Below are 27,202 nucleotides of genomic sequence, written 5' to 3'. Positions count from 1 at the left end.
TGGGTTGTGACCAAATACCCGCAAAACTAACAACATTCCCACCGGCCTCAGAGTTCCTAGTTTAAAACTTATTTCACAGACTTTCACAGTGGCATAACGTGGACACAGATTAAGTCAAAGAAATGGCCACAATTTAAAAACAAATTCTTTAAAAAGGACATTCTTTGTAGTCTCCTTTAAGGTGGTTTATTATGTGTCTCTTCAGTGATAAACATGAGGACGCTGGGCACAGTACATTCAGTGTACAGAAGTAAACGTGAGATAACCACACAAACAGAGCTGCCAATGTTGTCAGCTACTCAAAGCTGTGTTGTGTGCTGCCAAATGCAGAAAACATCACATGCTTCATTTTTCTATGTTGAATTTACAACACTGAATAGATTGCTGGAAGTTGTCAACTCATGCATGTATATGTCAGTGCGTGTCAAGCTCCACACACTCTCTGCAGTCTGTATAAGAGCGTAGCACTAAGGTTTTCTGTTGGTGGAGAAAAGACTGGTGGCAGCTCTACTTCGATATTCAAAAATAACTAGTGCATGGGACCAGTTTGTCTTATCAAATTGTCTCATACTCAGTTTGACTTCAGTGAACTGTCCGCTTAGTTTTACAAGTGTAAATATTTTTCACTAAATGCCTTTTTTACTGTCGCATCTATGAGCCTGATGTGTGCCAACAACATTTTCACATTTCAGAAAAATGCTGTCCCCAAAAGTGCTGTAGTGTATTAAATCACATTTGCAATTTCTGTCCTGCCAAAATGTGAAATCCACAAAAAGTAACTACTGATGTACAGTATATTTTCAAATACATAAATATTAAATCCTGCCTGTTTCTGATAGTGAATAATGCAAGGATGAGGATAATGAGCCAAGTGTATTCAGGCTGTGTTGGCAGTCTGGGCCTTCATACTGTACTGAAAGTATCCACACAGAGGAAGCATCATACATGCTGGAGGTGTATTTTTCGTCTCACAGTATTGTCTGTTTGTCACGTCTGACTCATACGTCTGTGTACTGTATCTCTAACCGTGTTTGTATGGATGCCGAAGGCTGGGCAGAGTGCCCGCCGGTCGACGTGCGAGGACGAACTGCAGGGTTGTGGGTAAATGCAGACAGACAGAGGGAGTGAAGACTAAAGAGGAGGTGGTGTTTGCTGTAATTTAGGAGAACAAGGGGGAGGGAGGGGCAACATTTACATTCATCACAGGAGCTCGCCTCGCCTCAACTCACATGACGTGAGAAAGAGAGGGAGAGGAGAGCGCCGGAGCAGCTGAGATAAAAAATAGAGAGGGAGAGATGCAACGAGACAGAATGGGGTTGAGCAAAAAGATCTTTTCTGTGTTTCCTGTTTTTTTCTGTGTGTGTGTTTTTTATTCAACCCCAGGAACACTTTTGTGGCGATGAATCTATAAACATAAGGATTTTCAAAAGAAGGCAAATATATTATTCTTGGGATCTGTTTCAAATTATCTAATCTATGAACTGCAGTGAGCTGAAAGAAAAAAAACTGTTTGAGACAAAAAGAACACTTTCATTTGTAGCTAAAAAGTATTGACAAATGATGCTACCTCAAAATAATGCTTTCAACAAATGACACAAGAAAAACATAAAAACGCCATAATGTGAAAGTGTGTTTTCCCGTGTCTGTTTTATATGACAATCCAGCTGTGTGTGGCAGTGCACACACAGGTGTCAGGGGTGTTGATGGTGGACCACCGGCCTGTTTTCCCACCTGACATCCATCCCCAGGTGAAATCCTGTACGCTAACAAGGGTCAGCCCAGAGGGAAACAGCCCCTGACACCTAAAAAGATTGGTTTGTCACCTGGAATACGCACAATCGCGTGTGTTTGTCGATGCCCTCACGTTTAAGATATATTTTTCCATACATCTGTTTGGATGTCTGTGAACACGCAGTGGAGTTTATGTAAGCGTCTGCAAGAGTGTGTGTGTGTCTATGCTCAGCACAGAGAGTGTCTAGGTTGAATAATTTTTATACTGTAGGTCAGCAGGAACACATCTGAACATATTGGTCTGATGTATAGGCTGCTGTGTGTGTGTGTGTGTGTGTGTGTGTGTGTGTGTGTGTGTGTGTGTGTGTGTGTGTGTGTGTGTCACAGCATGTGGGTCTGATGAGGGCCAGCTTGGCACAGCACTGGTGAGTAATTGAGCGAGCACATTGTAGTCTTCACTCACACCTTTCTTCTTCCACATCCTTGCCTCCTTCTCCCTCACTCTCTCTTCCTTACTTCTCCTCCTTCTATCCATATCTCCACCTTCTTTTCCTTCCCTTCCTCCATCCTTTCTATTATCCTAGTTTTCTTTTCTCACTCCATCTTCTCTTCCTTTGCGCCGTTTTTTCCATCCATACAGGGTTTTTAACAGTTGCTCGACACAGGAGGCCATGGGTGAGGCAGAGCACGGACAAAACAAGGGCAAACAGGGAGACGGTGAACAGAAAGGAATGATGGAATTAGAAGAGGGGTCTGAAGAAGAGAAAAACAGCAAGAACTGAAGTATAAAAAAGGACAGGAGAAAGAAAAATGTTAACTAAATAAACCATTAGAGGAGAGTGAAGGTGGACATGCACCTGAAATACAATTCAAGTGTGTGTTGGCATAAGAAATCGAGCCATAATTCAGTATTTTAATTTATCAACTTTCAGGGGAGTCAGATTTTGATGATATAATCATATTTTGTCATTGTTTACAAAGTGCTATTGTACAAATTAATGAATCCAAGCAAACTATAATTAAAAACAAAAATGAGTTATTGATGTTTTAGCTACATGCGTGTAGAGCTTTGTCTAAGTAGAAAAGGCAATTTCTGAACAAACTGTGGGTGTGAATGCTGGATGTTGAAAAACTGATGCTAAACAGCTTTGCTGGCTTTAAAAGTTGCATAATACAGATAGTGTATGAATGATGTGGAATATTTTAAGGCTTCTTGAAAATCTGGCACTAAAATTAATCGCTGGCTTTAATTTGTGTGAAGAAGCAGCTAAGGGAGTATGAATAGCTGAAAAAAGTGAAGAATCAAATTAGTATGAATGGAATTTAAAAGTTGAATAAAGCTTATAATTGTATGAAAGTACTAATGTAGAACATTTTGTATGTGAATATTTATTTGCTATAATGTGATATCTATTAATATTAGAAAAATATAAAATATTAAATATTTTTCGGTTAAAGTCCAGATGAAACATTTTGAGAGTATCTAGCTTCTGTATTACAGCATATTTCCAAGTTAAGGCAGGTAGGACACAACATTGGGAGGCATTAGATTTGAACATTGAAAAGTGAGCATGTCGTAACCTGACATACCGTACCTGTTGCTAGCTTTATAAGAAAGTATATCATAAGTGCATGCCATATTTTATTTTTTGTATATGTAGGTTATAAATGCATGTAAACATGCTAAAAATAAGCAATTGACTCCTTTACCATTGCCAGCAAGTAAGTTTGCCTTGCTGCTTTTTTTGTGTGTGTGTGGAAAGCCAAGACCAAATTCCTATCTGTGAAGGAGACCAGAGAGAATGACATTTTTAAACGTGTCAGTACCTTCATAGCTTCTGACAGAATTTCTGGGGTTTGAAGTTTAGTTTCTCTCCTGTGTCGATGTTTGTACTTTCAGGTATCTGCTTTATTTTGTTGTTTCAGGTTCGCTTTCAGCTGATAGGAGTGTTATGTTGATGATGACCCAACATTTCCCCATTTTGCTGCTTTACATTGAAAGCTTTTAAATAACAAAATAAAAAACTTCTATTGTGAAGAATTTACAGGAAATGATTGTGTGTCTGCACTGTTTTACAGACACTTGACTCAAGACAAATGTCATATTTCATATCAGTGTCATACCAAACCAAGTCAAGCCAGGCAGCACATGTGTATGGAAAAGGGCCAAGAGTCAAAGTTACCAAGACAATGAAGAAAAGGGGTGAAAATTAGAGTCTCCACCGTGTGTCCATGACAACTGATGAGAGCTGGAGCCAATAAATACGACTACTTCTAAAGAAAGAATGCTGATTGTACCCATTCTCATTGAAGATAAAAGCCAGATGTTAGTGAGTTTTTTGTCCCGCCTGGTCCCGCCCTGCAGCTGGTTAAGAAATTGACATGAATAGTGGAATTTTCTAAATATGATATGATTAGCCCACTTTATTCCACTTTATTTAATTCATTTACATTGCACTGTATTCTCACTTTGAGGACAGACTTGCTGAAGCTGTGGAGGATTTGAGCTCTGATAAGACCGGACAAGCAGGTGACTCACACAGTGAGGAGGAGTGATCCTCCTTTGTCAAACTCTGCTTTTCGATTTTGCGAGCTCTGGGCCAAGTGACACTGAACAAACAGACCTCAAGTCTCAGTGAGTATACAGGTATCTCCCCTCAGTGCCATATTCAAAAGCAGATTGATTTTCTTCTAGTATATTGTCACATAGTCGTGATCCTTACAATCAGAGGGGGCCAGAAACTGATGCACAGTTTAGCAGTTTTAGTGGTAAATATTCATGACTATGCTCTTAGTATGACGTTAAAGTAACTACGAAAATGGTATTGTCTCTAAATTATAAATGGTTCAAAATAAACAGATAACAATACTTATTAACAAGGCACTTAAAGGAGAGGAGTGGAGCTTTCCAATCAGATATTTATACTGTTATAATGTACTGTACGCATTGCTTGAGCATAGAACGCATGTGTTCGCAGAAAAGTCAATTATCTGTCCCCCAAGGTCCAACAAAGTAAGAGTTGATCCATTTTTCCTTCTTTTTTTTCCACGGTAGCTTTTCCATGTCACTTCCATATTAAACTGACAAGTTGTCCACTGAAATCAAAAACTTAAGCTAACAGCACTAGTTTTGATGACAGAACGTAATTCTTGCAACACTTGCAAGGCGCCACTATTTGCCATGCAACCAGCGGCTTTCTACAAGTTCTCATTCCTAACCTGACGGACGCTGGTTAGGACGGCGCAGGTACAGGTATCCCAGCGGTGTAATAAATGTAGGCTCCTGAAACCCAAAGTATTGAAATGGAATGATTAAAGATCTTGTAAAGCAACAATAAATGTTTTCCGAGTATGTCACGCCATAGAAACATGTTATTAATCACCCAGCCACATTTGAATGATTAAAAAAAAATCATGTGCGCTCCACTGTCTTAGAGCCAAACACCACTATGACCTGAAAACAATCTGAAACATGGACACTCCATGTAGCAGCATTATTGGACATATCCAGACATATTTGAGCCACTACAGTCCAAAAAAGACAAAGACAGGCTAGCCGATATGTGAGTTCATTACGCTACGTATGTTCACTACGTCCATAAACAAAATAAACCCAAGAGTGTCAATAAATTAAACATTCTCATCTCTATTTTTTCTATTAAACAGAAAAATACAAACGTGCACCTTCTGAATTCAAGTTTCTCCCTTATTTGGCTCAATAACTCATCATCAAACACACTTCATTCAAACTTGAGAGACAGATATGTAAAAGTCGTAAAACTGTCTTTGTTAGTCTTTGCACTCTTCTAGCAATCACCAGCTCTGGTTTGGTTGAAAGAAATGTTTAATTCACGGTGTTAGATGTGAGAAGAGTCTGGCTCTATAGCCTGTTTACCTTTCAATCCTGACCCAGCTCAGTAAACTTAGCCCCAGCTTAGTGGAAGTGTACTGTGCCTCTGGATGAGAGCACATTGCTCTGAAGACTATAACAAAAATTAAAAAATGCAAAAGAACATGACAATTTTTTTTTTTTAAGATTATTTTTTGGGCTTTTTGCTTTTATTCAGACAGGATAGGCGAAGATATGACAGGAAAGGAGAGGGGAGAGAGGGGGGATGACATGCAGCAAATGCACTGCAGGCGGGAATTGAACCGGCAGCCGCTGCAGAGGACTGATAGCCTCAACACATGGTGGTCACGCCCTATAGGGGGCGCCCCCTAAAATGGCAAATATTACAAAAAAATGCCCAAAAACAAACATCAGCAGTAGGTGATATATTTGGCCAATCGTCCAACCCTAATTTCAATCTTTACTTAAAGAAACGTGAAGAAACATGTTCTGTCATTGGCCTTTCACTTTAAAAAAAAATCTGTTTGCATTTGAGGAACAGCAGCCTCCTTTAGGTTTGTGCCATAAAACTGAGCCAAATCTGACCCAGTAGCACAAACTATAAAAATCCAATGTAGAGGCTGCCAGGCTTGTCAGCGATGGTCTCTCATTTGTTTACAGTGATTATACTAATGACACAAAATGAATGCAGCACTGATTTATGGATGTTAAAGCACTACTCATATCACCTTTGAATGACACTCTGATCTAGAGTAACTTTACAGTGAAGACGGAGTGAAGTCTCACTCAATTATAGTCTCACAGGGACGCACTGGGTGTCAAAAGGGCTGATTCTGTGACTGTTTGTTTACAGGACTATCTCACCACCCGTCACCACGAGCATGAGACACAGAGGTCTATAACTGGACAGACATAAACAGTTGGAGGGGAAATGGATGTGTTAAAGGTTAAAGGGGTGGGTGTCCGGGTCAGGTAGGGCAGGACAGCGTGCCTTTGATCTTTTCATGGTCATGGCTGCAGGGTGGTAATTGCCCTGAGTCCTAAATTTGTGCTTTTTCCATCCATATTTCCCCCATTTTCCCCTCCTCTCCTCCGTATAGGCCTATATAGTAGGTTTTATAGAAAAGCACTGACTCATCTCAGCCAATGAATAGATAGAGGTCCGTTCCCTCTCTAACTCTGAATCAGGGCGGGGGCAGGCGGAGATAAGGCTAATAAGGGTCCCAGCAAAGGGCTGGTGTAAGGTCCATGAGGGGATAAGAGGGGAGGGTGGATGTCAGTGAAAGGGAGGAAAAGGGGGAGGAGTTGCTTGTAGATCTTGTTGGTGGTGGTGGTGATGGTGATGTAAGGAGAAAAGGGAAAGGGGAGGGCTAGACTATTTCTGTCTGGAGGGAAGAAAGGTAAAGGAGGAGGGGCGGGAGTGAGAGGAGAAGAGCAGAGAGGGAGGAAGGGAAGGGAAGATGAGGCTGGTGATGGCTGCAATGTAGTAAGAGGAGGGGGGAGGGAGGGAGAAGGAGGTTTTGGTGGTCTAAGGGCATGTCCAGAGGGAGTCAGGAGACGTGAGTGGAAGGGAAGGTGTGGCTGGTCCCGTACCAGGGGGACACAGAGTGAGAATGAAGGAAAAGAGGCCAAGCAGGAGGAAAAGTGAGGGAGGAGAGGGAAGGAGATGGTGCCTGAATCAGAGAGGAGGGGGAAAAAAGAGGGGGATAAAGATACATGGGCAGAACATGGAGAGTATGGATGAACTGTTGTTGCCATTTAATATGCACTCCTAACAAATTCAGTTATTTTCTACTGGCTTCTGAGCATGAGGAGAACCACAGACAGGGATGGAAGTGAGTGGGTGGGGGAGCAGGGTGGATTCACACCTGGACATGTGGTGTACATCTGTCTGTCTGGATGAACCAGAGTAAAGAAAGGTCAGTAAAATAAAGAGAAAGGGAGATTTAACATTGGCACGTATATACAGGTTTTTTAAACACAGGTAAACCCACTAAAAATAGCCGTTTGACCCTTTTTCCATTACCAGAGGACAAGTTTGCCTTTCTGTTTCTTTTTTTTTCAGATGAGCATTGGAAAGCAGAAGCTGAACTTATGTCTGAGCAAGAGATAAGAGAAAAAGACATGTAGCTGACTTTTGTAGCTTCTAACTGAATCTCTGTGGCTTGAAGTTTAGTTTCTCTCCTAAATCACCATTTGTACTTTCAGGTATCTGCTTTATTTTTCTGTTTCATGTTCACTTTCAGCTGGATCAGAGTTGTGTTAAGTAGCCACTGATGAAAACCAAACATTTGCTGTTTTTGCTTTTTTCAAATAAAAACCTTTAGATAACATAATAATGAGGGGGCTTTTTATTGCTAAGAACTGTATTTATGCACTGTTCAGATGATTGACTAAAGAAGAGTGTGTATCAGGTAAACACACACATCCAAGGCTGTGCAAACTCTGCTGTGCTGGGTTGACACACCGGGTCAAATTAAAGTCAAGCAGCACATGTGTATGGAAAGTTGCAGATGAAGATGACATGCCTTTATTGATCCCTATTATTGTCTTAGGGGTACAAGCTGCTACCCCCCAAAGCGAGCCAACCCCCAACTGTTGATCAATCAATAACTTGATTCTCTATCAGTTGTTCATGATGTTGCACTGTGTTGTTGATGTTAAGCGTGTTTACAGTACTGCTGTAAAATCGGTAAAGACTCATTTTGCTAATTAGCCTGTGATAGATAACTGGCTAGCCCAGCTAGCTCTCTCTGTATTACTGTAAGCACACAGTAAAATGTGGTTACTGCAACAGGTGTGAAGAATTCATACAATAACACAGAGAGTATGGTGATCTCATTTTGCAGATACTTGTAGATAATGCTAGTTATCATTTACAAGTCACAAATATGCCGAAAAGAGCTGAAATGTTCTCTGAGACCTGTCCAGTGTAAAAGGGGCTAAAGAGAACATTGAAAACGGTCTTTCAACCACAGCTATTTCATCTTATTTCAAATTATTTCACTTCTCCTCTCTAAGTACACATAACCATTGTAACTGCCAACGTTAATCAAGTATATGGCAGCAATCTGTCTACAATGTAAAGCAATAGAGCAGAGGAAGGAAACAGAATGTGAGATGGAAAGAGTGAAAGTGAGGCAATTCAGGGAGGGTGAGGTATAGAAGAAAGTTATGGGGTGAGTTTAAAAATGGCCACATTCTAAATGGCCGGAGTAAATTGAGACCAACGGGGTTGGAAAATAGGACACATAAATTTAGGACTCTCGATATTTTTCACTACCTCTTCCTATCCTCCTCGTTCTCTCCCTCTCCCTCTCCCTCTCTCTCGATCTTTCTTTCTCCAGAAAAGGGGAACACACACAGTGGGTTGTCACATTTTCTAAACCAGGACAATGAGACGGTAAGAAGAGACTAGTAGTGGGACATTTCCACCATGAGAAATCAGGCATTACCAAGCTATGCTGCACCAGGAAACCCAGTTTCTTCAGAAACCTTCCGAATATCTCTCAGTAGATGTGGATATATCTCTCTGTTATGAGTCTGAATCTGAATATTATTTTCAGAATTAATTGATTAATCATTTAGTCTATTATAGGCAATAGCAACAGTTTCACTTTAATGCAATGAATGAAAACCACCATGAAAGCACAAAATGAATACACCCCGGCTCATAAACAGCCTGTCACATCCTTTGATAATGCAACGTGCTACAAGTGGCACATGAACAGCCAATTGTTTAATAGACAAACCTGACGTGTTCTCCCTCGCTGGCTCATAAACAGCCTATCATATCCCTAGGTGTTACAGTAAAATGCAACATTCAACAGGTGTGTTGTTTGGTTGCCCTATCACCATGTGAGAAACAGTGTGGAGTTACATTTGAGACAACAAACAGCATTTGAGACATACAGAAACAGCAACAAAATCAGTGCAGATAAAAAACAATGTATCTACTGATATGACACTTCATCTTGATACACTTTCCACTATGTCACCCAGGCCTAGTCTATTAAATGTCAGTAATTGTGAATGTTTATCTCAATTTCCTAAAGGGACGTCAAATTGCCTCTTTTGTCCAACCAACAGTCCAAAACCCAAAGACTCTTCATTTACTATCACAGATGACAAAGAAAAGCAGCAAATCCTTACCTTTAAGACGCTGGCACCAGCAAATGTTTGACATTTTTACTTGAAAAATTACTGGAACGATTAATCCATTATTAAAATTGTTGGCAACTAACTGTCTTTCAAACGACCAATCAATTAATTAACTAATTGTTGATGCTTTTGTGCTATTTATGCTCCACATTAAAAACTTGCACACGACAAAACCCACAGTGACTTTTTTTTTTTTTGTAAAGAAACACAATGTGATTGTCACTGAGGTGATCACTGACCACAGCTGTTCATTAAAATGCTCCTAAAAAGTAAGACGATGGTCATTTTCTGTCAGCAGGTCAGTGTAAAATATTCATGTAATGGCAGATGAGGGAGCAGCCACTGTGCCATTGCATGGAAAACTATAAAGTATCTGCTTGAGGAGTTAGTTTTTGTTACCTCCAGAATTCTGTGACCTTCTGTCACCACAGATCTTAAGGGGAGTGCTGCCAATCAAGGTGTGTCATGAGCACAGTGCATTATCCGACATTTTCAAGAACTATTGCATAAAAAAGTAAGAAACAGCAAGTTGGAAAGCATGGACATGCCAGCCCTTATATTGGCACTCTAGAGAAGAAAGCATTCAGCCTTGAATACAATTTAAATTCTTTTTTTTTCAATCAATGTGTGTGTTAGGAATTTTGGCTTTCGCATACTGTGTTCAACATAATTTTTATTTGTGTTATGGTAAAAGAAACAAGATCTACTTTCAGCATATATCCACATATTCACGTGGAAATTTTCAGATAAGGAAATCTCCATGTGATGTTTGAGCAATTGAGGAAAGCCATATGAAAAAGGGATAAAAACAACTAACACAGAAACACCAGGGAGTAAAACTGGACAACAGGAGCAGCAAAACAGAAAGAGACAGAACATATCCAGGATGAAAGGAAAGATCAGAAAGCTGTTACAGGGGGTTTACTGTGCTTTACAGGACACAACAAAATCCATGAATGAACTAAACAATTAGGGGAGAGAGATGTGAAAGAGACAGGAACAGCGAGAAACAGACAGCAAAAAAAGGAAGAGAACTAAAAACAGACAAAAGAGACACACTGAGAGAGACATCAGGCACGGGAACACTCGCTTTTTAATTCTCTTATCGTTTACAAATGCTCCTAATTGCGTCTATGTTTTAGCAAGGACGCGGTGCTGCCAAGCCGAACAGCACATTACATTAATAGAGTACAGGACCTCAGTGATTACTACAACAATAGGTGCTATTGTAGGACATTAATTGGGAATATAAATGCAGACACATTTATGTTCTACCCACTGGAATAAAGAGGACATGGGGAATGTACCTCAAACAGGAAACAGGAAGTTCTATTCCCACAGACCTACTAGGTGATATGGCTACAAAATGTATCACAATAAAATGTTACGTTTCGTTGCGTCACATGTCGATGGTGAAACTGAAATGCACACTTGTTAAATGATTGGCTGTTTGTGTGTCACTTGTAGCTCACTCCACACGGACATGATTTTATGAGCCAGGGTGGATATGTTATGTGCTTTCATGGCAGTTTGCATTTAATGCATTCAAGTAAAACTACGGAACATTTTACTGAACATTTTTCCTTTTCCTACTGATGAAGTGTCTATTGACGATACAAATGCCTATTACTTTACTGCCCAGGCCTACCTAAACGTAGGCTAAACATAAATACAGAGGACAAGGGCAACACGTTTCTTTGGAAAATGAGGTATGGACATTAATTGCTCCTCTGAATTCACCCCGGTGCTGTGATTAAATGGTTCAACTGGCTCATTTCACACACACATGCACACACACACATCCTCCACAACAATTATCCCTGGACACAGTTCAACACCAATTCTACACTATCATCAAGCCTGTTTCCTCTGAAGAATTAGTGCGCGCGCACACCCATACACACACACACACACACACACACACACACACACACACACACACAGGGACAGTTGCACTCAAACACAAAATCGCTCTCTCCCTCTCGTTACAAAAGGCTTGGACACCCACAGGCAAACAACCACATTGGAAATGAAGAAAAGCCTGAATTATTTGGGCAAAAGTTAATTGATCACATCCCGCTGTCTTGTTCCTGGAGACGGCTGCCAGTTACACAAAAGATGGCCGGGAACAGATTTGCTTGTGTGTGGGAGCGCCTGTCAGTTATGTGTGTATGTGATGATGATGATGATGTTGCAGCAGCAGCAGCTCATCGTGGATCTAGCTTAGCATTTCTTCCATTATCTATTTAATATTCATACATTAATTGCCCTTGTAACACACGCTCTTACCATATATTTATGAAAACACATGTGTGTGGGCGTGAGCATGCCTGTGCTGTTTTAATGCGTCTGACTGCATATGTTTGCATGTGTGCAAATGATATACATATTATACTATATTTTCCCTAAGGTCATCAGGTTTGGCTGCCGTTCCTTTTTTCATTAATTGCTGACGATCTTACATTTAAATCCTGCGCACAAGTGGATGCTATCTCTCTCCTAATCTACAGCACCAGCAGCCTCCACTTACAGATTAGCTCGCTGTTCGTATTATGTAGTGGCCCTGGGGTGATCAGCGACAACTACAGCTATTTGTACGACTACAAAGCCATACCTTCTAGACAAGCTGAGGAAAATGGCTCACCATGTCTTGATAATATGAGCATTAGCCAAAGCTTTAGATCACACTGATTGCTGCAGCCCAACACACACTGTAAAGGGACAACACACAGGGTGGTGCTGGAAACCACTACAGACAAAAGACTGGCAACTACAGCAATGTTGGCTAGGTAACAACACACACACACACACACAGATGCACAAGGACACACACACCCCCTAAAACTCTTGGATGCATTCCCTCTCTCTTCTCCGTCTCCACCTCCTCCTTTATCTTGTCCTGTCTTTCACAGATGTGGGTACAGCTGCGCTCTATCCATCTTTCTCTCCTCCTTCAGTCCTCCTCCATTTAGGCTGCGATTTCCTGAGCAAAGAGGCAGCTTCTCTTCTTCATGTAACACTGGCTACGTTGGATAGATGGCGATACACCTGCTGCTGCACTCCCTGCAAACACAAGCTCTATGTCACTCTGCCTCACCCTCTCTCCGTCTCTCTTTCTCAGTCGTGCACTCAGTGCTCTCATCCTCTTACTTACCGCTCGGCCCTCCCTCACTGATCTTATTCATTGATATAGATGTGAGTGCCCTTTGCCTCCATCCATCTCTCTCCTTTCCCCTTCTCCGCCGCCTTCCTCCTCACTCCTTGTTAATGCTGGAGCCGCCTGGCTTCCTCGTTTCATCCCTTCATCTATTTAACTCTCTTACTTTCAAGCTTATACACAAGTTGACTCTTTCTCCACACTAGCACTAACTACAGGCAGTACATAGCCACATTTGATTAAAAAAATATGAATTAATGAGCGATACAGCGATATCGTTTTTCAGTGTTTCTATTGGTTACAGCTGAGGGGTAGTTACGCAACTTGAATCAGCCACAAAATGTGTAGATCAGTTCAGTTCCCTGTTTATGTAACATATAATTGCGTTTGTTACCATCCCCATTGCTTCCAGCTCCAAAACATATCTGGAAGACAGTTTGAGGTTATGTTCATTTTAATTTAGTCTTCATTTTTGATTGTCTTTAACCAGACAACAAACTCCTCTTGACCCCCAACACACACACTCAAGTTATCCAGAAGCACACCTTCCTTAAAATGGAAGTGTTCAGGTCCATCACTTAAAAACTATACTAATACCAAACCCACTGTGAACATCTTCCACTACAAGTAAAAGAAATGCACTCTAAACCTTACTACAGTGAAATTATATACAAAAAAAATAACTTAAAACAGTAATTCTGCAGGAAAAACGGTCCCTGTCAGTGTTTTATTGTTACAGCTGCATTAATTTGTATGCTGCATTTTACTGTTGTAGGTGTTTAAATTACAAGTCTGTAATATATTTACTGTTCTAAATCATAAAATGATCTTTTAGAAGGCGTAAATTGAGCAATGTGTTGATGGAGTCTGGCAGGCAGTCATTGAACTCTACAGAGTGTGTATTTTTGGAGCGGTGGGCTTTTGTTTTTGGGCATAGCTTTACATTGACAGACACCTGGCAGTTATAAACAGCTGATGAACTCAGAGTGTAGGGCTTGTCATCGCTTGTCATTGTCAAAGTGTAATGTTGCGCTTGTCTTGCGCTCGTAGGCTCAGTGTTCCTGCAGCCTGCAGGCAAAATGCCTGAGCTTTGAGTCTGGGGAGGAAGTAGGAGACAACTCACTTTAACCATATAGGCTACTAAATCAACTTAATATACCATCAATATACCATGAATTCATGTTTGAATGTGAAGGACTTACATATTTCTCCTTTATCTACAGCAATGCATCATATTCTACAAGATCATATGTTTGCACTATCTTGGAATTTACAGTATTTCATTTTACAGAAAATGCCAAAATCGAGATATCATGTATCTTAAATAGCCTAAGAACATCAAGATATTATGTATAAGCCAAATGACCCAGCCCTACTTCCCACTGGAAAGCTGTACATACAAATGCAAACCCGCTTTTTATTGCTAAGCTACTGCTGTAGTTTTGCTCCAACCCCAAGAGGGACTGCTCTAAAGAATCCAGTTTTGTTCTTGTTACAGATGTCAGAAGACTCATGGAGTCGTAAGGCTGATTGAGAGGCAGCTGTGATGCAATGATGCAGGACTGTATGGGGCGTGGTACTGTATCTCCCATTGGCACGTAACGCTGCGCTTAGCTCAGTGTTTCATCACCACAAACACCAAGTAATACTGTACGTAGATGCATATGTGAGCAGAAAAGTGTTCTCCTGATTCTGATTCGACCTGACTCTTCACACAGCACTACAGTAGACCACTCCGGAGGGTACATTTTATGGAATTATCTTGTACCGTTCCCCCAAATTCTTTTCCTATTCAGCCCGCACTAAAAATCAAAATGTTGTATTCTCCGCCCTCCGTGTCGCTCCCTGTTATCATCCTTCCTCGGATGTGTAATGAAAAAGGAGGGGGTGTCTTGCCAACTCTAATAGCTGCGTATGGCCTTCAGTTTTGACCATGCACACATCTGTGTGTGTACTTGTGTGTGTGTGTGATGGAGCGAGGCCATAAGATAAACACCTCATATTGCAATCCCTATTTCCAAATCTTTGTCAGTCCATTTCCTTGAGACACTCACTCACGGTAAAAAAAAAAAAACACATACTGCAGCCCAATCTTTCTTAAGCTCTATAAATTCGTCCTTTCCTTCTACCTTCCACAATTACTCTCTATCGCTTTTTCTCCATCTCTGCTGCCCATAAGGAAGAAAAGTTTCTTCTCCTTATTCTTTCTTTCCCCTCCTCATCTCTCTTTATCTCTCTGTGCATCTCCTACTCACTTTCAGAGACATTTTTCATGCCTCCTCTCTCCCTCCCTTCCTCCCTCTTTTTCCTCCCAGTCTGAACAGTGTCAAACTCTGTCTCCTCTTCAGCTGTTGACTCAGCCCTCGTCCTCTAACCTCATCTGTCTATCACCTGCACAGGCAGCCCCATCTGAACCCCACCTGATCAGGCCCAAAACCCCTCAGATAACGCCTGCCTCTCTTGCCCCTTCCCGTTTTTACTCAAAGTAGAATTTCTTCCACCCGATCTCATCCTCACTATCTCAATTTCTCCTCTTTTCCCCGTGTCTCTCCCTCCCTCTCTCCCTCCTTCTGATCCTTCTCTATCGTATTTTCGCCACTCCATTGTCTCAGCCCATTAGGCAGACACAAATCCGTTTGGAGACTGAGCCTGAGCGCAGCCCCGTCCTCGCTCTCCTGGGCCCCGGTGCAGCCAGGAGGAAGCTCTCAGGAGAGGCACACTCTGGCTTGTGGCCGGGGGAAATCCATTTAAACCTCTGCCACAAAACACTGCTCTTTCCTGCTGCCTGGTGCACTTAGGGCACGTGTGCTTAATGAATGATACTCACACTCACACACACACACAAACACACACACAGAGGCCCATGCATTCCTTCACTATCGCCCCACTCACTGCCTCCTGTTGCCCTTCTCCTCCCACATCCCCACATTTTTTCATGAAATTAAGGGACAGACATAAATTTTCAGGTGGAATGTAGTCATCCAGGAGGGCACCTGGCAGCTCTAAAAGACTTACATGTTTTTAAGACATGCGTTTAGTGGGGTCAGGGGTAAAAGGCACATGTGGTCACAGTTCAGGAGCAGATTTTTAAGAAAGTGGAGAAGGTGTGCGCCTGTATGAGCACTGTGCTGTGGAGCAGTTCTTGCATGTGCGCTCGGAAGAGCGCAGTTTTAAATGGGAGTGGACGGTTCCCTGCCATTTCTCTTCTTAGTGCTCTAATGAGAAGGAACAGAGAGAAGAGTTTCAGTGGTGGCCGCTGGCCTTGCCACGTCACCACAACTCATGTCTCTGCTGGTACAAAGACCTGTTGACACTAGAGGGTCAACAGATGAACTGGGGGAGGACAGTGTGGAGACAAGGATGGCTGAGTTGATAAGATGTCTGATAAAAGAGTCTCTACGAGGCCCCCGAATCAAACAGCTTCAAGTGTTAATAAAGGTTTTACTTTCCCCTAATGGAAGTCACATTAAAGTTATAGAAGGAATTATTTTAAGTGGGCCTGTATGAGGTCATCCTTAGTCAGCATATTACAGTAGATGACATCCCGGTTTAAGAAGTTAACCAACGTACAATTGTGGGTCAGGGTCAGCAGCAAAACATGTGTAAGTCATCTAAAAAACACCTACCTAAAAACACAAAATCAATATAGGTTCAAGTATAAGCTATATTTATAATATTTTCATCACTTTACCTTGTTGTCAGACAACCTTTTCCAATGCGAAACTGTTTTTATATGAGCCAAATATTGCGCTCTCTCCAAACCAACCAGACTCCACTGGCAAAAAACCCAGAACACAGGAGCTGCTTGCCTCATGTTGCCTCGATTGCTTACTTAGTTTGCTTTATTGTGTGACTTTTGTGAATTTAAAGGCCAGTATGGAGTCACAGAAGTTACACAACAACAAAAGCAAACAGATCGAGGCAGCGGTAGACCAGCAACTCCTGTGTTCTGCAAGGCAAAATGACTGATTTTGCAAAAGGAGTCTGGCTGAGCAGAAGAGAGTGACCTTTGGCTTGTATGATGGCAGTTTCTGAACAGAGAAGGCTGTCTGACAGCAAGGTAAAATGATGACAATATTGAAAATAGAGCCCACACTTAAACTGATATTGATTTTTTGAGATGGGCCTTTTTTAATTAGCTAAAATAGATGTTGCTGACCCCGTGCACAGCAGTACTTTGCTTAGCGTCATCTCTGTTCTCCAAACTCGGGGTGTGACGACCGCCATCCACTGTATCTAATACACAGACAACAGCTAAGCACCTCACACAACCCCACTTCAAATAATCTGAACTATCCCTTTAAGTCTCGTTTTTCCTTAACTGCTTATTATTTAATACAGCTGGATTTATGCACAAAGTACCAAATGAATGAGCTGATTTTGTGGAATGGGGTCCAAGCCCAGATCCCAGGCGGACACAGATAAAGCAGCAGCAGATTGCTTTATCCCATTAGGCAAGGCCTAGTAAATAGGCAGAGATCTAGCTCTCTGTTCTGGTGCAATCTCCAGCTGATCCTGTCACTGGCATCAGCACTGTTGGCAGTGTGTCTTTCAAGTCAGACACCCGAGCTTACCCTGCCTGTCTGCGTTTCTGTCTGTCTGCCTGTCTGTCTGCACCCAGAGTTAATACCGATGCAGTATGGCAGTAGGGGATGAGAAGAGGAATCCTAATGAGTCAAAATGGCGTCACTGTTTTGGACAAACTTGATATTAAGAGGACAATGAAGCAGCAATAGGTTCAAGTTATGCAGGACACTTCTAAAGCACAGAGTCCTGGTGAATCTAACCAGGATCTGTAACAAAAGTAGACCGTCATGGCTGACACGCCAAAACACTGATGCAAGGACTAAATGCTTTACATACATCTTTTGTTGAATCCAGCAGAGATTTGAGTTCACAGAAGCAAACATTATCATAGATTACACTACAGTGGCAATCTAATAAGTAGGGGATTTTTGTCTGTTAACCATAATTTTGTAAGTTCTATCATTTTAAACATTTTGTGCAGTGGTAACAGTTAGGGGTTAGTCCAGGACACTACATTTAGCAGTGCAGACCAGCACTTTCCATTCACCGTTTCCAATGTGAGCAGCTCTTTATATTTTAACACTCAAACCACCCACACATACTTCCTTGTACAATTACTTTAAATGTTTTTTTTTTGTTTTTTTTGTTCTTACATAACCTGTGCTGGTTGAAGATGAGTGCAAGTTTACTGAAGAGGGACTTTGAGTGTCCTACCTTGGCAGCCATGATCATGGAAGAGCCTCCGCGGACTCCGAGGATGGGGATATGGGTCTGGGCTGAAATGAAGTCAAGGATTTGGGCAATGGCCTCCTGGTCTGTGTCATCTCCAAACACCACGCCCTGCAGCCAGTGCTCTGTCATTAGGTCACAGATGCTCTTGATGATGCTTTTAGGGTCTGTCTCATTCATGGTCAGCACCTCCACGTTGGGCGCCATGTGTAGGAAGTCCTCCTTCTCCCGAGCACCGGCCAGCGCCACCTCGCTGGAGTTGCCCACCAGGACGACAGCGATGCTGAGGCCGCGCAGGATGTTGGGCAGGGCCATGTGGTGAGGAGGTGGCTGGGGAATGGGGATGTAGTGGCCGCCACCGCCTCCCCCGCCCTTCTCTCTCCGTGAGTGGCAGGCCGGGGGAAGGTGGAGAAGGCAGAGCAGCAGGAGGAGAAGGGAGAGGCAGAGAGAGGCGCTGGTGCGGCGGTGGAGCGATGGAGGCGGGGGTGGATGTAGGGGTCGGACTCGCCTCTCTTGCTCCTGGGCGACAGAGGGGGCGGAGGAGGAGGCCCCGGCTTGGCCGCGAGGTGGGGAGGGGCTGCGGCAGCCGCAGACAGGCATGGTGAAGGAGTGGGAGAGAAATACCTGGAGAGACAGAGGAAGAGGAGGAGATAGAGAGGAAGAGGAGGAGATGGAGAGAAAAGGAAAGAAGGGGGAGGCAGAGATTTGGTAAAGCAAGATAACAAGAGAGAAAATGAAGGGAGGGAAGAGAGAGGTGGGAGACAGAAGGAAATAGAGGTTAACACAGCACCATGCAACATTGATTGAATAAAGTGAATTGCCGAGGGGCTACATGCATCATATGAATCAGTGCATATCAATGTCAGTCCACAAAAATGGGGCACCGGGGGGGGGTGAATGAAGGGAAACCTTGTGGAAAACAAGGCTTTAAAGACGCAAAGAGGGATGAGAGGAGAGGTCACACTTGACGCACATAAATAGTGCATAAACACTCACACAGATACATGTTACGGTGGCGTATAGTTTACGTATAATCTCACACGGATCAATAATTCATACTGAATGTTCTGAAGCAGCATTATGGTATATATTATGGAGGATATAAACTCTCCCTCCAGATGAGATGCTGGCTTCTTGACGGGGGAGGAGGGGGGGGGGGGGGGGGGGTGTGAGGGAAGAAGGAAACAAGTCGCACATGGAATGCAGACGAGAGAAAGGGCAGACGGAGGAAAAAGACGGCTCCACGCCAAACTCAGACTGACTGACAAACTGTCTGGAGCGAGATGAGTGACACACCAACCCGAGACACAGACAAACTGACTGACGCCGAAATTGATTAAGTGATTGACGGCGGCGGCGCTCGGAGCAACTCGCAACACTTTGATATGATACCCGCCCTCCTCCCTCAACCCCTATTGGCCTAGTTTAGCACTCATAGCCGTTCACTGTCCATCCCTCCATCCTTCCACCTCCCTCCCACGTTCTACTTGACCGTATCTCTCTGTGCGACTCCCTTCTCTCTGTACTTATTTATAGAGCTTTTCATTAATAGGGATGCAGAGGGGAGGAAGGGCCATGTGGGCCGGTGAAAAAAGCAAAAGAAAAGAAAGAGGGAGAGGGGAAATGAGCATGATCCAGAGACGACAAGAGCAGGAAAGTAATGGCAGCAGCAGAGCTGCAATGATTAATTGATTAGCTGTCAATAGGGCTGGGAAATATATTGATATTATATCACTATTGTAATATGAGACTAGATATCTTTATATTGTGATATGAGATATGTATTACCTTTTCCTGCTTTTAAAGGTTGTATTACAGTAAAGTGATGCAATTTTCTGAACTAACCAGATTGTTCTAGCTGTTCTGCTATTTGTCTTTACACACTCAGGAAATATGATGATTATTTATCAAAAATCTCATTGTGTTAATATTTTGTGGAAGCACTAAGTCATATTCATACTCCATATTGGGATAAAAAAATATTTTATTTTGTCCATATCACCTCGGTTCAACTTCTTTACTTCTCACTAAAGTTAAACTTCTGAATTCTAAATATTAATAAAAGCATGTATGTATTATAGCAAAATATACTTTAAAAAATGTCTTTTGTAAAACTGTCCTTGTCAGTGTTTTAGTTTTACATATCTGATATTTTTGGATTAATATTATTGCTGCATAAATGTGTATGTTGTATTTTACTGCTGCAGATATTAAGGTTGGGGTTTTAACTATTTTATATACTGTTGAGTAGTTTAATCTACAGCAATACATCATAGTCTATAAAATCATCATGTGTTTGCACTATTTGAGAATTTACTGTCGGTTATTATAGAGAAAATGTGTGTACTGAGATATATATTTTGTATATTGCAGAACAGCCCTTGTTGTCTACTATTAATCACCAACTTCAATAAATTGTGTAACTTTTTAAACAAAATAAAAGTCAAAATTTCCTGATTCCAGCTTGTTAAATGTGAATTTTCTTTATTGAGCAGTGTTTCGGTGAGGACAGTAAACAAGACAGTTGAAAACATGATCTTGGGCTATGGAAAACACTGACCAAAATTTTACACCATTCTCTGACAATTTGTAGACCAAATAACTAATCGATTAATTGAGAAAATAATCCACAATTTAATCAACAGTGAAAATAATCGTCAATTGCAGCACTGGATGGAAGCAAGATGGGACAGCAGAAACAACACAGATGGAGACCAAGGCAGACATGAAAAAGAAGCTTTTCAGAAGAAGATGTGTGTGTTGTCTATATGTTTACATCTCAGTGTGTGGGAGGGCATGTGTCCTCTTCAGTCTCTCAGCATATAGACTGTGTAGGTGTACAGTCAGTGGGAATAGATGTTCGCTTCGGTTTTGTGGGCAGAGCGATGCCCGGGACAGTGGGGGTGTAGTCGCTCATAAACTTGTTCTGAGTGGTGTATTGTGTGTATATCTCATACATGTCTGCATTGAACAAGGCGGATGGAAGGTACAAAGAAAAACAAAAACACTAAAACAATAAGCAGCCTGTGGAGCTGACAGCTAATAAGACAGGAAATGACAGAGAGGAAGAAAAAGCACGGAGGAGATTGAGAGAAGGATAAAGGGATGTATGCGGAGATGACAGAACAACTTCTTTAGGGAAAACTAATTGCTGGAGGTTCGTCAGCTCTAATTACAGGTCCCTGTGTTAATAGTCAATTGCACACCACTCTCCAGGAAGGATGGAGAGGTGGGAGGGAAGGAATGAGGGAGGGATGATAAGAGGCACGAGTAGACAGAGGAGGGAGGGGAGTGGGAGGAAACAGCAGAGAGAGAGAGAGACAGAGAGTGTAAACCGAGGAGGACCTTGGTGAGATGCGAGAAAGATGAAAGAAAGTGGAGAGAGGAGAGGAAGACAGGAGTGATAAGAGACAGAGAAAGCTGGATGGAAGAGAAGAGGAGGAAGTGAAAGAAAGATGGAGAGGAGGAGAGTCACAGAGTGAGACAGAGAGAGAGAGAGAGATGCCCTCTTTGAATCTGGACTTCTCTGGCAGCACTCTGTTTCCATGGCAACAATTAAAATAGGCCTACATGCGCACACATACAGACACAGTTGATGGACACGGAGATACACACACACATTTCGCAATAAGCATTGATCATGTAAATGCAGTGATGTACTGCACACACACACACACACACACACTGCTGTGCATCCTTAAACTGGGTTTATTTTACACACTGATTCCTCTCATGCAAAGATTAGCATAGAGACCTCTGACACATTTTACACGTGAACACACACACACACACACACACACACACACAGAAAACACACTCCTTTTCACGCTCACACCAAAGTCACCATCTCCCTCTCACTGTTACACACAGTAGCCTGCACACACACACAGGCACTCGACACACACACGCGCGCGTCCCCAGGGTTCAGATTATATTAGCCAACGCACTGTGTAACTCCAATGATCATTCAGAAAGATGAGGCCATTAAAAAGTTCCACAGTGAGTCAAAGCATGTCTCATAAAGAAACACAAAAGGCGTGTATTAAACTGTAGATTACACCAGTGAGGTTATGACACTAAATGACCCCATTTCCCCGTCAGCCAGCCCTCGCGTCTCACCCACCATTTGCTCTATTAGCCACACCAGCGCACACAGCATCCAGATCAGTTACACACGGGTGGACCGCAGCTAGCCTCTACCAGCCCGAGACCCCTGAGGTCCAACCCCCCCCCACACACACACACACACAAACACACACACTCTTCTGCTTTTCTTAAACCTTCTTGTCATAGGGAATGTTTTCTGAATGAACAAATATGTTTAACAATGGAAAAGTGTGTGTGTGCATGAATTTCATATTGTGTGTTTATACATGTAATTAAAAAGTGGAAGAAAAAAATGTCAACGTGTTTCTTTGCAGGAGAACAGTTTACTTCTAAAAAGTATTTCAAGGAATTTGTGGGTACTCTTGTAATTCTGCTTTATTTTACAACATGCAGAACCAGTGCAAACGTGTACATGATACTAAACAATAAAATGATCTTCTGTGACCGATCAACATTTCATTTAACATTTTCTAACATTTTATAGACCAAACAACTAATCAGTTATTTGAGAAAATAATAGAGATTAATTGATAATAAAAATAATCATTATTTCCAGCTCTGAAGTTAAAAAAAAAGCATCCTTTTATTTATTTAGAGTTTAATGTTCAAATAGCCAGCTCATGTATTTCATCAGGTCAGTGGCTTGGTGACATCAGCATACAAACCACAAACTGTAAAAACAGGTTCTCTACACATCTATATTAATTCAAATATTGCTAAATTCTGATAGGTGCACACATGGAGGTTCATGATATCACCTGTACCTTAAGCACTGCCCACCTTAAACCAGTGACAGGGGCTCAAATAAAAACACAAAACAGAGATCTGTGTGTGTAATATGTGTTTCTTTGGTAGAAAAGCCAAAGACCTTGTTGTGAGCAGTTTTTGATTTATGGGTGAACTGTCCCCATAAAAAATATGAAGCCATGTTTAATCTGAAAAGCAGAAAATATCATTACTAACATAGCTGGACTAAGGAGAGCATTCCTGTCCCTATTGCCTGGTTATGACAGCTTGAGCCTGTGTTACTGTACGGATGCAACAAGGCAGCGGCCAATTAGGTAAGAACGCGGTGTTTCAGGTAGTTACCGACCCCAACCAAAACAACACCAGGTACTAAGTGGGCCCTAATGGACAGTAAACTGGGTAATAGTCATTAATGAACATCAAGGTTAACATGGCTCATATTGCTGTGGTGAAAAGTTGACAGAGCGGGGGGATATGAGGCATGACGCAGATATTACAGCTCTGTAATTGGCTCCCCTTTCTCCGTTTTTTTTTTTTTGTCAGCCATAAATCACACAATTATAACAAGGGGAGGGAGTCCACAGCAGACCCCTGCATGTGTCAAACACAGACCAACTGTTAGAGGCCAGGTCAAACAAAGACAAACTGCAACACACATACACACAATCAGGAAAAAAGAGGCTTCCCAGTCAATCAAAATATCTTTCCTGGCCTTACAGGTACACAAACAAGCACCATATTGTTCAAGTTTTTTTATTTAATATATGTGACTGAACAGCTCTCAGTTCCAATCACTACATATTCTGCTCTTGCAGTAATAAATCCACCCAGGACAGAAAGCATTACTGCCGAGAATGGTGTGTGCGCTTGTGGGCAGTAGAAGTGCGTGCATGTGTGTGTGTGTGTGTGTGTGTAGTTGATGAATTTGGTTTGAAAGGTTGTGAACAGCGCTGGCAGTGGCTTGCTCTCCCTAATGCATTCTTAGAACTGACATTTGTGTTTTTTCTTTGTTCACCTGAAAGCCAGCAGAGAAAAATGTCACCTTAGCGCTAATCTTTAGTGATGAGATGCTTTTGATTTGAAATTGATTCAACAGCGGACAGCACATGACAATATTAAAAACATTTCTCAGCCTGCGTGGTCGCATTTTGAGATGGCGAGCGCCCTGCTGCCCCAGGGATGTGACCAGGCCACAGCGCGGGTCACTGCGCCACATACTGATGAGCGGCAAAATCAGCTGGACACCGGAATCGCCGGCAAACCTGCAATACACGAGAATATGAAAGAAATTGGTCTAACGTGCGAACTCATTATAAAATGCTCTGATAAATATTCATGCAGCCTGTCTGTACAGCCTGCTGAGGAGGTGGAAGGTGGTGTGTGAGTGAGTGTGTGTGTGTGATGATGTGTTTGGACCTGTGTCTGTACATGATGTTCTGAAGCAGCCACTCAACAGCCCCCTCACCAAAGCAGACCAGCCAGGCTTTGCAATCACATGTTCAGTGACTCCAGGACCAATCCAAAGGCATAATGGTGTCTATTTCCAGAAAGAGGGGACGCTGAAGCGCCCATCGCTCTCTTCCTCCCCAATTCCCTCTTTCCTTTTCTTTCTTTTAACTCTATTTATCTCTTTCTCTCCGTGTTTTATCATTTTGTCTCTTCGAACAATGCTTCCTCTCAATTCTCCCACTTATCTCTCTCTTGCGCTCGCACTCTCTCATCGCCCTCTTCTCATTATGTGGTAAGTGTCAGGTTTGTCGATGGTGTTATTTGCATGAAAACTGGAGGACAAAGGCGACTGGCAATTTTTCACATTTATTGCCTAGTTTGATATTTAGGAGGACAGCAGAAGATGGCACGGAAAGACAATCTCTCTATATCTCTCCGGATGACTTGAAAACGTCTATGGTGCAAGTACATTATCTTAACCGCTAAGTCAGGCGTGCTGCAGCGGCTTCATTCCTCCTTTTAATTGAAATGAGAATGTCATGATGAGCGGTTCACGTATCAGCAGCAGCAGCAGAATAAGTACCAGGAGTTTGAGAAATTGCCCGTTACGTCAAACCCCACGCACACTCGAGGCTACTTATGAGCATAATTCTTTTGTCGGTGCTAGCTCGCGATTTCATTACAAGAATTGAAGAGATGAGCGGGAGAAACTTCATCTGCGGCTTTTAGCATTCGCCAGCGATAAGGACTCAAAAGACTCGACTATTTCTGACAACTGTAACGTAACGCTGTTGAGCTGTTTGGCCCCACGTTGTGCCTTTCTTTGTGTTTTGAGGCTGAGCCCTCAGGTGGCACATTGCCCTGACCCAGAACAAGTGCTGACAGGTGATGAAAGAAAAACGTTACCTGGACAACCTCTTTGACCACAAAGCGGCGAGACGTGGGGGCAGCTGATCACACACACACAACCTGTGGCACCGTGTTGGGGGGGAGAATAGGAGCAGACGACTGAGGGCTTGTTGTTGCCTTCAACTCTCTATTTAAAGATTGTTTGAAGGGTTATTTCTCTTTGTATAACTTTAAGGTTGGCTGACTGAACGCAGACTGAAGCAGAAATATACCGCCTGGACAAGATTCAGAACAGAGGACAGAAGATATTTAGAGAAAATGAAGATGGACTTTATGAATGGACAGACAAATCCTACTGACTCTACTAAACACATCTGCACATCAAATACCAAGGTTTTGGGCTGGTGAAACATCCAGACCACAGCAAAACAATGAGGAAAAAGTGAGGAAATAGAGGCAGAGGACAGGGTCTCTGCAGATACAGAAACCACCTTTGCAGTGCATCATAAGTGATGATTGAAAGGGATTATGTGATATGAGTCTATGCACTGTTTCAAATTATACTCACCCAAAATAAAAAATCTATATATTTCTTATTCGTTTTACCCGTAGTGCTATTTGTACATGTAGATCATTTTGGTCAGAGTTGCCAAGTTTTGGAGATATTGGCCAGAGAGATGTCTGCCTTCTCTCAATTTAATGGGACTAGGTGGCACTCGGCATGTGGTGCCCAAAGTGCCAAAAAAAATAAATTTGAAAAATTCAACAGCATTGTCTCTTTACAGAAATCATGACTCAGTCGCTCAAGATAATACACAGACCTTGTTGTGAGCACTTACACAGATGAACTACTTTCTTTCTAGTAGAAAAAAACTAGTTCCAGTAGATTCTACTGCAGAAGGAAAATAGTTCCTACATGACTCTGCTCACAAAAAGGTGAAGTATCTCTTTCAAGAAATCATGCAAGATAATCCACAGACATCTTTACAGCTGGTATCTCCAAAACTTGGCAACTCACACCACAACTATCTAGATGGATAACTAGCACTACAGAAAAGAGGAAAAATATGTATTTTTGATTTTGGGGCAATTTGTCCCGTTGAGCAGCGGATAAGATGTTTGTTATATATGGAATAATTATGGCAGCAGGGGGTCAGGGGTCCTGTGTATGAGGTCTATGATTATGCCTCTGCTCACATTATCTAGTGTATTTATAAGCTGAGTGTCTGTGGGTGATTAGTGTGTGCGAATAACCTGATGTGCAGTGTCGTATCCTCCACTACCTTACAGCTCTATGCTGCTCTGTTTGTCCATGGGCCTGCTGCATTCACATTGAACAGGACGAGTCCTGAGTGAGCTGAATAAACTCCCTCCACCACCACAGAGAACTGGTCCACATTGCTTTAAGCCATATTTGTCTGAGATATGCGTGATATTAAAAGGGAAACTGTCTGTCTCTACAGCTGCTGCTCCAACATTCATCAATATTATCCACAGGTCTATATTTTAGTTTCCAATTCAGCCTGCCAGAAGAACAGCTTTAGGCATCATCTGGAATAAACTATTGATTTGAAATTATTTTTAATTGGTTTCCTCTTTTTAGTGACGTGAATTTGTACAGTAAGGTCCAACCAACCAATGATCCATCAAAAGGGGTTAACACTTGTGACAAAGACATGTAATGAAGGCAGGATATTTCACAGTTTAAAAATAAACTAACTGACTTATTGTCCAAAATCACATCAAGTCACTGAACCATTAAAACTTGTGCAGACTTGTGCATATGGAGCCAGTCTTTGGTTTGTCCATTCTGGGTTACCATATGGAAATGTGGCGTCGCAACATGGAAGAGAACACGCACCCTATGTAGATATAAACAGCTCATTCTAAGGGAA

At 42.2% G+C, this 27,202-nt stretch overlaps 1 protein-coding gene across 1 annotated transcript in view; it reads right to left on the bottom strand.

Annotated features, from left to right (window-relative positions):
* Positions 1–27,202, bottom strand: part of grin2ba (glutamate receptor, ionotropic, N-methyl D-aspartate 2B, genome duplicate a) — a 138,940-nt gene that overhangs the window by 93,034 nt on the left and 18,704 nt on the right. Inside the window, exon 3 of the mRNA XM_084743844.1 lies at positions 18,141–18,779. Coding sequence (XP_084599970.1) covers positions 18,141–18,779 — 639 coding nt within the window. The remainder of the gene's footprint in view (positions 1–18,140; positions 18,780–27,202) is intronic.

The sequence above is a fragment of the Lutjanus erythropterus genome, chromosome 19 (assembly GCF_056507025.1).
Source record: "Lutjanus erythropterus isolate fLutEry1 chromosome 19, fLutEry1.hap2, whole genome shotgun sequence".
Lineage (NCBI taxonomy): Eukaryota > Metazoa > Chordata > Actinopteri > Lutjaniformes > Lutjanidae > Lutjanus > Lutjanus erythropterus.
The sequence above is the reverse complement of the archived record's forward strand: the minus strand, read 5'-3'. Positions and strand labels throughout refer to the sequence as shown.